The sequence below is a fragment of the Aquarana catesbeiana genome, linkage group LG05 (genome assembly GCF_042186555.1).
Source record: "Aquarana catesbeiana isolate 2022-GZ linkage group LG05, ASM4218655v1, whole genome shotgun sequence".
NCBI lineage: Eukaryota > Metazoa > Chordata > Amphibia > Anura > Ranidae > Aquarana > Aquarana catesbeiana.
This window is the reverse complement of record NC_133328.1, coordinates 310,777,261-310,791,874: the sequence shown is the minus strand read 5'-3', so window position 1 is coordinate 310,791,874 and position 14,614 is coordinate 310,777,261. Positions and strand designations below refer to the sequence as shown.

Sequence of the window (14,614 nt, the reverse complement as noted above, 5' to 3'; positions counted from 1 at the left end):
CTGAAGCAGCTGATAGCAACTAGTTATTTGCACTGACAAGGGACAGGATTGCTTTTGAATTACTGATTTCAGTTGGTGTTTTAGTTTTCCATGCCTTTTTTGCACCTCCTTTCTTCATGTGTTCAATACACTTTCCCTGTGTCATTCCATTTTATTACACCTAATTTTAATTTCTGAACTGGTGTTGTTTTGGTTTCTTTGTATGTATGGATTATTTCTTTGTATGTATGGATTGCATGGGTTGTTTTGGACATGTGTTGAACGTTTCACGTCAATAGCACCTTTAGAAATATATTTACCTAGAAATATGGTGATGTGTTCAACACTTTTTCCCCGCTGTGTGTGTCTATAGATGGATAGGTATAGATATAAAAAGAAGTCTTCATTTAACCCCTGGTAAAATGGCAGGTTTCTGTGATGTAAAAAAACGAGACGAAGATAAACAATTTCAAACTTTTTCCACCTTTTTTAATGTGTAATAAACTGCACAACTCAATTGAAAAACAAACACATCCTTTTTTTTTTGGGGGGGGGGGGAGTAAAAATAAAATTTGGTTGCATAAGTGTGCACACCCTCTTATAACTGGGGATGTAGCTGTGTTCAGAATTAAGCAATCACATTTAAACTCATGTTAAATAGGCGTCAGAACACCTGCCATCATTTTAAAGTGCCTCTGATTAACCCCAAATAAAGTTCAGCTCTTCTAGTAGGTCTTTCCTGACATTTTCTTAGTCGCATCCTACAGAAAAAACCATGATCCGCAGAGAGCATCCAAAGCATCAGAGGGCTCTCATTGTTAAAATATATTGGTCAGGAGAAGGGTACAAAAGAATTTCCAAGGCATTAGATATACAGTACCATGGAACACAGTGAAGACCGTCATCAAGTGGAAAAAATGTGGCACAACAGTGGCATTACCAAGAACTGGATGTTCCTCCAAAATTGATGAATCGACGAGTAGAAAACTGGTCAGGGAGGCTGCCAAGAGGCCTACAACAACATTAACCACCTCAGCCCCAGAATATTTACCCCCCCCCTTTCATGACCAGGCCATTTTTTGAGATACAGCACTGTGTTTTTAACTGACAATTGTGCGGTCTTGTGACGCTGTAAACAAAGAAAATTGTTGTTTTTTTTTCCCCACAAATAGAGCTTTCTTTTGGTGGTATTTGATCACATCCTGTGGTTTTTATTTTTTGCCCTATAAACAAAAAAAGACCGACAATTTTGAAAAATAAAAAATATTTTTTGCTTTCTGCTATAAAACCTATCCAATAAAATTTAAAAATGTAAAAAATCTAATTTCTTTATCAGTTTAGGCCAATATGTATTCTGCTACATGTTTTTGGTAAAAGAATCCCAATAAGTGTATATTGATTGCATAGGCGTGCACACTGGATGTGCCTGGGCAAACCCTAATCACACTGTGCTGTCTCCCCAGATCTGGCCTAAAATGTTGCATCCAAGAGTGTGTAGCCCGTGCTGCCTGTGAAACAGTTTCACATGCAGCAGATCGTGAGGCTTGCCAAAGCCGCTCGGTGTGTGAAACTATCCAGGAATGTAACTGCTTGCAAGGGGAGAGACCAACTGTCACAACTCAGCGGTGATGTTGGGGTGGGCAGGACCGAACTGCTATCAAACACCAGCCAATGGGATGGGGTCTGGGCGGACCGCTACATGTATGTGGCCCCGCCCCCTTTCTTCAGCAGCCCAGTCATTGGCTGGTGGTGGTAGCTACTTGGTCCTGCCCACCCTCGATATCACGACTGAGTTGTGACAGCTGGTCTCTCTCTGCAAGCATTTGCTTTACCTGACAGTTTCACATGCTGAGCGGCTCTTGCAAGCTCCACTATCTGCTGCATGTGAAACTCCCCCTCAACCCTATCTGTGCCCATCAGTGCACTGAGTGCAGGGATGGGGAGATGAGCTCAGCAGCCAGGCACATTGTCCATGTTGGGGGGGGGGGGGGGGGGGGGCAGGGCAGGGCCTGGTAGGGCACTACTGAAATCCCTTGTTTAATGCCACTTGCCAATTTTTAGTAGTGTAGTGATTACCTATTATGCTATTTACAATTAACTAGTGGAGGTAAAATAAAGTGTCAGTAAAAGGCTTACCGCTAAGCACTGTTGCTTGTTCCCACACCACAAAAGTACAGAGCTAACTTATTAACCACTAGACATCCGCGCTATGGCCAAACGATGGCCACAGCGCGGACCTGCATTCATACGACGGCCTCCCCTGGGCTCGCGCCGGGCGCCCGGTGATCACCAAGTCACTGAGACTCGGCTGATCACCGATCCGAGTAAGGGGCCGGTCCCGGCCCCTTACCATGTGATCAACTGTCAGCCAATGACAGCTGATCACATGATGTAAACAAAAGATCGGTAATCGTTTTTTTTTTTTTTTTTTTACTCACGCTGACAGCGAGAGTAGAAAAAAAAAGCCGATCGCCGGCTCAGATATCCAGGACATCGGTCCCGAAGTGGAAGAGGCACATCTGCCTCATCAGTGCCACCTAACAGTGCCCACAGTGCCACCTAACAATGCCCACAAGTGCCACCTATCACCCATCTAGAACACCTGGGTATGGAACTTGGAATAATCAATTGTCCATCACAGGACACATCCTCCTACTAGCCACACCACCTCTCCCCATGTACACATGTCGGCCTACCGGCCCATACAGACTGTGCTCCAGTTCTCCTGACTCTGATGAAGAGGTTTTTCTTCGAAATGCGTCAGTCTTTCTTAAACACCTGCCTCAATATGGGCACACCCCAATTTTAACTTCCTAGTACTTATTTTGTTACCTGTTTTTCCTTTTTTTATATTATGTAGTATTTGTATGATTTTATATCTATACGACTATATATCTGTATTCTTTTACATAAATAAACCATACATTTCTTGATGTAAGCGTCTGATCACGCGCCTTCCATCCACTTCCTACTAAACAGTGCTGCCCATCGCTGCCACCCATCAGTGCCCATTGCTGCCGCCCATCAGTGCCCATCACTGCCGCCCATCAGTGCCCATCACTGCCGCCTCATCAGCGTACATCAAGGAAGGAGAAAAATTACCCGTTTTAAATTTTTTTTTAATAAAATATAAAAAAATAAATTTTTTTATTTTTTTAATTCAGTTTTTTACATTTTTTTAACAAAAAGTAAAACTCGCAGAGGTGATCAAATACCACCAAAAGAAAGCTCTATTTGTGGTGAAAAAATGATAAAAATTTCATTTGGGTACAGTGTTGTATGACCGCGCAATTGTCATTTAAAGTGCGTCAGCGCTGAAAGCTGAAAATTGGTCTGGATAGGAGGGGGGTTTAAGTGCCCTGTAAGCAAGTGGTTAATCAATAACAATAATGATGAAACCCTCTAAAGTATGGAAATCTCAAACTTCAATATTGCCACAATACCGGTCCCTGTGATACGCAACTTCACATATAATACACAGAAAACAATAACAAAACTTAGCAGGGATGGTGGAAACCCCTCTACAGATAATTGCAATACAAATGTGGAACAACTTTTTAGTTGGGAGGTTCTCATCATCATAACACTTTGGAATTTTTATTTTTTAGATTGTTAAGCTTAGTTTTATGTTTTAGTTACTATTATAATGTGAATTATTGCACTTGAAGTAAATTTTCCACCACCCCTGCTAAGTCCATGTCTTATGGACCTTGCTTTGTGCACTGGTGTACAGTCATGTTGGAACAGGAAGGGGCCATCCCCAAATTTCGCACAAAGTTGGGAGCATGAAATTGTCCGACATGTCTTGGTATGCTGACGCCTTAAAACGGTTGTATACCCGCAAAAAAAAACCTGTAAGGCAAAGGCATAATGAGCTAATATGCACCGCATATCAGCTCATTATGAAATACTTACCTTAGAATGAAGCGTCTGCATCACATCATGGTCACCGCTAGGGGAGCTGACATTTTCCCCGCTGCGTTTCTTCTGGGTTCATGGCTCCAGTGCTGTGAGTGGCTGGAGCCGCGATGATGTCACTCCTCCTATATGTGCCGGAGTGTAATTTACGGCAAGGAGCTCTGATTTTCCGGCAGCATCTGCCGGACCATCAGTGCACATGCGCCGCTGACAGTGGCTGCATGCAAGGTGAATATCTCCTAAAATGTGCTAAAGGGGTATACAACCACTTTAAGAGTTCCCTTTACTGAAAATAAGAAACCAAGCCCAACCCCTAAAAAATAACTCCACGCCATAATCCCCCTCCACCAAATAATTTGGACCATTGGACAAAGCAAGGTCCATAAGATATGGATGAGTGAGTTTGGGGTGGAGGAACGTGACTGGCCTACAGAGTCCTGACCTCAACCCGATAGAACACCTTTGGGATGAGTTAGAGTGGAGACTGCGAGCCAGGCCTTTTTGTCCAACATCAGTGCCTGACCTCACAAATGTGCTTCTGGAAGAATGGTCAAACATTCCCATAGATACACTCCTAAACCTTGTGGACAGCCTTCCCAGAAGAGTTGAAGCTGTTATAGCTGCAAAGGGTGGGCCAACTCAATATTGAATGGATTAAGACTGAGCACTGCCATTAAGGTTCATGTGTGTAAAGGTAGGTGTCCCAATACTGTTGACAGTTTTGTGTGTGTTTGAGCTTTGGGGTGCACACCCTAATGCAATAAGCTGCACACGCCTATGATTGATTGGTTTGCACAAAAGTATAGCATCTATAAACTAGGCAATTTTTATTCATTTATTACTAGTAATGGCGGCGATCAGCGATTTTTAATTGGGACTGCGACATTGCAGCGAACAATTAGGACACCTAACTGACACTTGACACTTTTTTGAGACCAGTGACACTAATGGTGATCAGTGCTACAAAAAAAAAAAGCACTGTCACTGTACTAATGACACCAGCTGGTAAGGGGTTAACTGTTCCCTGAGAGTGCTTTCTAACTTTGGGGTGGGGGGAGGGATGTTGCTACTGGAGGAACAGAGAGATCCGTAATTCTGTTTAGAAGAAACGCAAGATCTCCATCTTCCTACAGAATGGCGGTTTGCCTTGTTTACATAAGCAGACCACCGTTCTGCCCCTTCTGTGAATGATCGAGGGTTGCTGGCGGCCATCACAGCGGGAGCAGGCCTCTGGCGGAGCACACTCACGCCCCAGACCCACTTCACAAAATCGTGTACCTGTATGTGATTTTGCGCAGGAGGGCCGCCCTGCCACAGTGTATCTGCGTAGGGCGATCCTTAAGTGACTAAAGGAGCTGCAGGAATATCTGGCAAATACTAGCTTTGTGGTACATGTGACAATCTCCCATTTTTTTTTTTTTAATATGTCTGGGCTATGGGGTAGAGTGGCAAGACGGAAGATTTTTCTTACGAAGAAAAACATCCAAGCCCTGCTAAATTGTGCAAAAACACATCTGAAGTCTCCCAAAAGCATGTGGGAAAATGTGTTTATAGTCTGATGGAACCAAGCTTAAACTTTTTGGCCATAATTCTAAAAGATATGTTTGGCACAAAAACACTGCACATCACCAAAAGAACAGTGAAGCATGGTGGTGGCAGCATCATGCTTTGGGGCTATTTTTCTTCAGCTGGAACAGGGGCCTTAGGCAAGGTAGTGGGTATTGTGAACAGTTTCAAATACCGGTCAATATTGGCACAAAACCTTCAGGCTTTTGCTAGAATGCTGAACATGAAGAGGAGTTTCATCTTTCAGCATAATGACCCAAAGCTTTCATCCAAATCAACAAAGGAATGGTTTCACCTGTAGAAGATTCAAGTTTTGGAATGGCTCTGAATTCAATTGAAAATCTGTGGGGTGATTTATGAAGAGGGCTGTGCACAGGAGATGTCCTCGCAATCTGACAGATTTGGAGTGTTTTTCCAAAGAGTGGGCAAATATTGCCAAGTCAAGATGTGCCATGCTGATAGACTCATACCCAAAAAGACTGAATGCTATAATAAAATGAAAAGGTGCTTCAACAAAATTTAAGGGTGTGCACACTTATGCAACCATATTTTATTTTTACTTCCCTCCTACTAAAAGTTTTCACTTTGTTGTTCAATTGAATAGGGTTGCCTCGATCAATTAAGTCTGTAAAGATGGGGGCGGGTACCATCATCCTTTGGAATGGACTATTGGAAAGAAATACCTGTGGCTGCTCCAAGCATGCCCCTGGCATAGGAAAAGATTAGGACTATCGCGGTACCCATGGATAAGGCAGAGGTTATAATAGACGAGATATAAAATATATAACAATTAACAAGTAAGAGATATGATGAAAACAATTTATACATAAATTGATAGGCAGTTAATTACAACTGTACATGGTAAATACAGATGGTTCCAAAGAAACAAGTTAACCCCATTGGTAGTATGGGGAGCTGAGATGTACAGTGGAACCTCGGATTACTAGCATAATCCATTCCAAGAGTCTGCTCGTAATCCAATGTACTTCGCATATCAAAGCGAGTTTTCCCATTGAAGTCAATGGAAATGAAAATAATTAGTTCCACATTGAGTTCAATGGGATGCAATGCCACATACGGCCAGAGGTGTGGGGCGCTCGGAAAAGGCCGAGGGACACTTCGACGGACCTCGGCAAACCTCGGAAAGACTCCGTTCACAAGCCTTTACAAGGTTTGCCAAGGTCAGCCGAACTGTCCTCGGGCCTTTCCGTGCATTTCCGAACGGCGCCGATCAGCGACTTTCGGCTCCGGCGCCCCCCACCTCTGGTCAAAAGCGGTACTGCACACCGCATTTGGCCTGAATCCTGCTCGTTTTGAGACACTCGCAAACCGAGGTTCCACTGTATGTCTTGACGTAATCCTCTACAAGTTTCGCGACTATAGTCTCTTCCTCAGGAGGAGTCAATCATTCCCATCTATAAGGTAAGTACAATCTCATATATACATAATCACAAATCATTTTTAATATTTAACAACTGAAAAAAATCAAAGCTATATTCATTTATTCGTGCATTGCTTACCAATGGGGACCAGCGGAACACAAAGCAGCAACTTTTGAAGCACCCCAAGGTAACCCCCCCCCCAGCGGACATAGGAGACGCTTGAGGGCGTGAATATTCTGATTTCAAAAAAAGGGGTATAATGAAGTAATAATGGGTAGAGGTAGTTGTCTATAAACAACTACAAACAATGTAATGTTCCATTAAAAACCAAGAATAAACAGAGTATGTTAAATAATAAAAGATGAAAAGGGGAACAAGTGAACGGGAAGGAAAGAAAGAAAAGGGGGAGGGAAGGGAGGGGAAGGAAAAAACAGGGGGAAGAGAAAGGAGAAGGACAAAAAAGGGACAGGGATAGGAGGAAAACAACAAAATAGACACCAAAATTAAAGAAGGGAGGAGATAAATAAATGGTCCAAACCCACCTAATATGTCAAGGTAATGTGTGAAAACCTGGGGTCACAAGCAAAGGATGGATGACAGTGTCATTCCATCGATACAAGGCTACACATTCAATTGGATAAAGGCTGTATTCGATATTTAAGGTAGATCTGGTCATAACCATATCAGAGCCCTTGGAACAACAATAAACGTGTATGCATGAGAACAAAGCTTGTGCACAAACCTTAGCAATTCATCCAGGAGCAGTAAACCTCTCCACCTGGGAGGCGCCGCTGACAGACATGCAGAACTCCCATCACAGTAGATGGCAAAACATTGTAGTTGCCCCCCGGTTTGCAACCGTCTGGTTCAGGACAGCTGTAAGCGCTCTTTAGTAGCTCCAACCTGGCCCACGCCATCAGGCCAGCTGGCGCCGACGTGTGACCTCACCGGGCCCGTTTCTCCACACTGCGCATGCGCGATTCCCGTGCACGCATGTGACCAGATGGGGAGGCGGCCTGAATTGCTGTCACCCTGGTAGGAGGGGAGAGCGCTCCAAATGGAAGTGGGGACACTCCTCCATCCCGGAGAGACGCATGCCCGCCATAGGGGGAAAAAAATACACCTCGCGCTGCGGTGGTAACAACTAGGTCCCCTGGCAAGGAGGGGGAAATAAACAGAAATACATTAGAATTAATTATATATCGGCCGATGTAAGCACACACTGCAGCCAGCGTCCCGACACCAGCACATAGCGGAAAAAATACAAAAGTAGAAATGCATACAGTATTTCTCCTATCATCATACACTCACCACGTAGGGTCACATATGGAATTGATTATGCAAATCCTAAGTAAAAAATTTGCAGAAAACAGTGTTTAACTTCCAATAAGGAATATAAAATGGACATAGTGCAATCCAAAATCTTTGCCAATACAGTTAGGTATAGAGCGATATGGGGGGGGGGGGGGGATAGAGGGAAAAAAGGGGGGAAGGAAAAGGGAGATGTATGGGGAGAGGAAATGGTTAATGGGGGGTGGGGGCGGGTAATTTATAAAAATGATTTGTAGGAATGGACTTCATTCAAGCCTGAGGGTATGTGGGCGTTGAGTTGCTCGATCCAGATGGCTGGAATCTATAATGTAGGCCAATGTGACGGCCTATCGTAGTAAGCTTGCCATTTGATGAATAGTACAGATGGTCATCTATTCTCTGCCGTAAACTCTCTAATTGTCTTTCCTATGTACATGTGCAGACCATAAGGTATACATCTCCCCTCGTGCCACAGTTGGCATTTGTGGGAGAGGAGAAAAGTTATCCATCTGGGAGTATGAAGGTTGTGCCCTCCTGCACCCAAGGGTAACGCGAACAGTGGACACAACGGAAGGTGCCGCAGGGGCCAATGTGCCCTCGAGGCCCCACCCGGTAGTGGCTGCTGGCAAGGCCATCTCTTGGTGTACCGGAGAGCAACCTCACTAATTCTGGGTTAGGTCTCACATATGTTTCCAAAACATGGTTATCTGTTAGCAAGTGCCAGTGATCTGACAATAGATTGCGCAGTTGGTTGTGGTGGGCAGAGAATTTAGTAGTGACCATGTAGAGTGTTTCAGGTTGTTTTACACGAGGGGGACCATACAAGAGTGACAATCTAGTCCATGCAAAGGCCTTATTGAAGGCCTTTCTGAGGTTTGTCGTCGTGTAGCCCCGTGCTAATAGGCTGTCGCGTAACGCAGATGCCTGGGTGTGAAAATTGTTGTTCAATTGAGTTGTACAGTTTTATAGGTCACATTAAAGGTGAAAAATTTCTGAAATGATTTCTTTGTCTCATTATAATAATTTTTTATTTTTTACATCACAGAAACCTGACATTTTAACAGGGGTTAGGTGAAATATACATACCTTTTTTTTTATGTATGTGCTGCAGCATTGGTGTGATGCTGCAGCTGTCCCATACCGGATCTAAGACTGAGAACTGCAAGAAGAAGATAGCAGAGCGGGATCCTCAGTATTATGAATTGGAGGTTATTGACAGAGGATTGAACCTCTGAAACGCGTTCCCTGGCCCCCATCTCTCACTAATAGGGGGTTCCGTGTGCCAGTGTAGTATGCAAGATGCTGGGTATTAGCGACTTCTCTGATAGCTGTCCAGAATCTGCTCTTCTTGCTGGCTAGAAGTTACTGTGTTGACACGCATTGACAGCTCTGCAGTGGTTTCGTTTTTTGATCTATGCTGGATTTTAAGATTTTAACAAGTAAGTGTATTTATTTTTATTGTTGAATAAATTCTATTCATAATGCTAATGAGGATCCCATGCTGCTATCTTCTTGTTTGCACTTTTGGGATTCCCCCAGGTCTACTTGGCAAGCTGCAGGACCCTTGTTATGTGGGATTGGCCCTTGTCTATAACACGTTTGGCACCATTTGGTTAAAGCGGAGGTTCACACAAAAATTGAACCTCCGCTTTTTGAAACCCCCCCCCCTCCAGTGTCACATTTGGCACCTTTTCAGGGGGAGGGGGGTGCAGATACCTGTTTAATACAGGTATTTGCACCCACTTCCGGGCGTAGACTCCCACTTCCCGTCCCCCCCGCGCTGTCTGCTGGGACACACACGGGTCCCAGAGACAGCAGGGACCGTTCTGATTGAGCAGCGCGACTCGCGCATGCGCAGTAGGGAACCAGGAAGTAAAGCCGCAAGGCTTTATTTCCTGATTCCCTTACAGAAGATGGCGGCAGCGCACGAGAGCCGAGCGACGGTTCGGCCTCGGGTGCCAACATCGCTGGACCCTGAGACAGGTAAGTGTTCTTATTTTAAAATTTAGCAGCTGCAGTACTTGTAGCTGCTGACATTTAATTTTTTTTTTTTTTTTCACGGGACTCCCTCTTTAACTGCTTGAGGAAGTTGGACCTTTGTAGTGCGATTTACTGGTTTGTGAATTTTAAGACTGAGTATTGAGCAATTGTTGATCGCTCAGCTCTTGGTCCACTCAGAGCGGAGAGCGCTGACTGTCAGTCACTGGTCTCCGCTCTGCTTCTCCAGCCCTCACAGGAGCACCAGACACACAGCTGGCTCCGGCTCTCATGCATTAAACCCGGGACCCTGCATTCACTATATCTAGTCTCCCATAGTTACATGGAAATGCAATTATTTTAGTAAATAAACTGCTAAATACCTTTTTCTGATCAGTGTGTATATAACAGTCTTGTGACTTCTATTGGTGTCCAGCTGAGCACTGGTTAAAGCTTGTAGGAGGAGTTTTTATTCTCCTCTTACTGTCCTATGAGGCTGCATAACCCCTGACCATGTGTCTGGACAGTGCTGTGTTGATTATATGCACCCCCCCCCCCCCCCCCCAAAAAAAAAAAAAAATCTCCTAGCAATACACAACAAACTGAGCATGTGCAGAGTGCCTGCTAGGGCTCTGTGCTATCGGCAGATGGATTGGGACATTAAATGAAGTGGAGGATCAGAGAATATAAGATCAAACAGGCTTTTTACACAATGCAGAAGATTAAAATGGTTCTAAAGGCTGAAGGTGAAAAAAACCTATGTGCAGCACCCCCAGCCCCCCCAATCCTTACCTGAGCTCCCTCTGATTTTAGCGATGTTCACAATGGCGTTGGCTGTCCCGGGACTCTCTGGCTTTATTTGGCTGAGACGGCGAAGGGAGCCCACATTGGCTCCCACTGCTGTCAATCACAATCAGTGAGCGAATAAGGAGAAAGTGAGGGAAGGGGTCGATCCACAGCTCTGTGTGTTATGGACGCATAGAGCAGCGGCTCGAGAGCAAGCATGCAGTGGTGCCCCAGGGCAAGCAGAGTTCACTGCTTGAGGGGGAGGAGCCAGAAGCACCAGCAGGAGACCCGAAAAGAAGAGGATTGGAGCCACTCTATGTAAAAACTGCACAGGGCAGGTAAGTATGACGTTTGTTATTAAAGTGGTATTAAAGCTTTTTTTTAACTCCTTAAGTGATTATAACTAGAGGTTGACCGATATATCGGGCGATATTTGGCCATTTTTGATAAATCGGCATCGGCCGATTATTATCAAAATTAGGCAGATATTTAACATTGACCGCCGTTCCTTCTCCCTTCTGTATACTCAGCGCGGCACTTGATGCTTGCCAGAGCTGCTAAGTGTGTGAAATGGACACGTAACACAGAGGAGAGAGAGAGGGATCTGTCAGAATTGAGGTTGATGTCGGGGGTGGGCGGGACCCGGCCGCTATCAAACACTAGCCAATGGGATTGGATCTGGGCGGGCCGCTACGTGTATGTGGCCCTGCCCCTTTTCTTAAGCAGCCCAATCATTGGCTGGTGTTTGATCCGGCCCACCCCGACATTAATCTCAATTCTGACATCTCCTCTCTGTTGTCAGTTTCACACACAGTTACTCGGCTCAGTGTGAAACCTGTCAGTGCCACCTGCCAGTGCCAACCAGTGCCACCTCCAACCAGTGCCACGCCAATCAGTGCCACCTGCCAGTGCCAATAGTGCCAATAGTGCCACCTGCCAGTTCCATACCAGTGCCACCTGCCAACCAGTGCCACCTGCCAGTGTCAACCAGTGCCATGTCAGTTCCAGACCAGTGCCACCTGCCACTGTCATCTCTTAGTGCCAGTCAGTGCTACCTGCCTAAGCCAACCAGTGCCACCTGCCACAGCCAGTGCCATCTGTACTGAGGACATCAAGTGTGTGGTAGAGTGACAGGAGCAAGCAGGGAGGAGTGGAGTGGGTGAGATTTTTTTTTTTTTTTTTTAAATCTGCCTAAAATCGGCCACAAAAATCTGCATCGTATATCGGCCATCGGCCGCCCCAATTCCTAAATATTGGCATCGGCCAGAGAAAAACCCATATTGGTCGACCTCTAATTATAAGAAGCATGCTTTACTGCATATAGAGCCTGATTTTACTGTTGTGGGTTTAGTAACTCTTAACTTTTCTTTTTTCTGAAAATGTTTTCTCATTTTTTTTTTTTTTTATTTAGTTACATTGACCAGGGCCGTAATCCCCAGCTGTACACCAAGGAGTGTTTGGAGAGAGCATTAGCTAAAAATGAGCAAGTGAAGGGTAAAATTGATACAATGAAGGTAAGATTTGAATCACTTTTGTGAGTGTTAAGGATGGATTACAGACATGGACAAATTTGTTGGCACCCTTTCACCCCCCAAAAAAACACAATTTTCCCTGAAGTAACTTGTAAATGGCCAAAATCCATTATGTAATCTATAGTTAATACAAATCACACATTGCTTTTGATGTTTGATTCAATAGAATATCTCTATCTCTCGGCCACTTTATTAGGTACACCTGTTCAGTTGCTTGGTAACACAAATTGCTAATTGGCCAATCACATGGCAGCAACTTAATACAGATTTAAGCATCTAGACATGGTGAAGACGACTTGTTGAAGTTCAAATCAGAATTGATGTGTTTGCAAAATTGCCCTTTTTAATAAAGAATAGGGATAATGTTATCAAACTAACACTGGAGAATAGTTACCAACTGTATTGTTATAATGTATTAAAATCAAGTGTCTTACAATGGTATACTGTGGAAATCGTAGGGGGGATTCCGGCTACTTGCACAACCACATATTTGATAACTGTATTTGACAAGATCCCCTGTCTACATGAGCCCTTAAGTTATAGCTCCTCGTATAGCATTTCAGAGTTTAGTGAATAGAAGTGGAAAGTGCCCTTTTATATAGTTGATAGATTTTACTGATAACCTCTGAGCTTATTCATTTCACTTAATTTTTCAGAAATTCAAAAGCCTACTAATCCAAGAGCTCTCCAGAGTGTTTCCAGAAGACATGGCAAAATACAAGGCCGTCAGAGGCGAGGATCATCCACCATCTTAATATGCCAATCTAAAACCAGCAACATAATGAAGCCTTACAAAGAATATTTATATTATGGACCTTACTGTTGTAACTTGTGAGAAATTTCTAAGAACAGTTCTTACGCATAACTGTAAATGGATACATTAGCCACCAATGTTTTTCTGATCATGTTGGTCTTCTCTAAGTAACACTTAGATCCACAAAACTTGGCATCCATAAACCCTCTAATTGGCAACAGTAGTGTGTGTATGTATGTGTGTGTGTATATGTATATGTATGTATATATGTGTATATATATATATATATATATATATATATATATATATATATATAATCTCTCTCTCTCTCTACCTCTACATCTCTCTCTCTCTCTCTACATCTCTCTCTACCTCTATCTCTATAGATAGATATCGATCTATATATATTCTCTCACACACACATTGTTCTTTAAAATGCAGGAAAAGATGAAATTATTTTACTTCCTGTGCTGCAATTTTTGTTTTGATAGTGTTCTTTAATGTTTGTAGTGTTCAGTAATTTGTTTTTCCTCCTGTGCCATTTTTGTACATTTTTATATTTATGAAACTATCATTGGGTGTTATGAATAAATATTATTTAGAATGACTCTTTGTTAAATGTTATGTTGTAGCATCTCTGGATATTACTCTTGAATTCATACTATAGTAGGGTTCTACTACACTGCTGCATGAGTTTTCAGCAAACATTATTGAATGTGTATCGATCATAGTCTAAAGACAAGTTCAAAAGTGAACATGAAATCACAAATGGTTTCTACTGTACTTTTTTAAATTGGGGGCATACATTTGAAAGACAAAGGTTTGTGTAATGTCACATTTTTCATATTCAGAGATTACTTTTTTTTTTTTTTTTTCTCCCATGTCTTCAGTTTGCTAAGAAAGTCAAACATAAAACCTACATTAGTATGCATATCCTTTGTACACAATAGGTACATCAAACAGTGAACATGATTTTCTAAACTACCTTTTTCTTTTCTCATCAAACAACAATTGAGTTGGTTCTTTTTTTTTTTGTGTAATTTTAGTTCATTGTGTTTGCTTTACTTAGATTTGTGTGTGTTTTTTGTATGTGCATGTCTACAGTTTTTTTACTGTTTATTTTTGTTCCATCTGCTATACAAAAAAACACTGACGAAAAAACTTGAAATATTGTATGGTAATTTAATTGGACTGATTTGTGATCTGGTCAGACATGGTCTTCATGGAAGAGGTGCCCTGATCTCAGGAGACCTGTGGTTAGTTCTCCAAGATGACCAGAGCACTTGTTACAATTTGGCACTGTCTCTTTAACTGACAATTGTGCAGTCATGCAATGCTGTACCCAAACAAAATTGGTGTCCTTTTTTTTTTTTTTTTTTTTTTTCCCCCACAAATAGAGCTTTCTTTTG

General features: G+C 43.1%; 1 protein-coding gene across 1 annotated transcript in view; it reads left to right on the top strand.

Annotated features, from left to right (window-relative positions):
* MED10 (mediator complex subunit 10) overlaps positions 1 to 13,812 on the top strand; it is a gene marked incomplete in the record, with an annotated part of 66,769 nt that extends 52,957 nt beyond the window's left edge. Inside the window, 2 exon segments of the mRNA XM_073630836.1 lie at positions 12,331 to 12,433; positions 13,108 to 13,812. Of these exon segments, the coding sequence (XP_073486937.1) occupies positions 12,331 to 12,433; positions 13,108 to 13,206 (202 nt within the window).
* Positions 13,813 to 14,614: the final 802 nt, after the last annotated feature.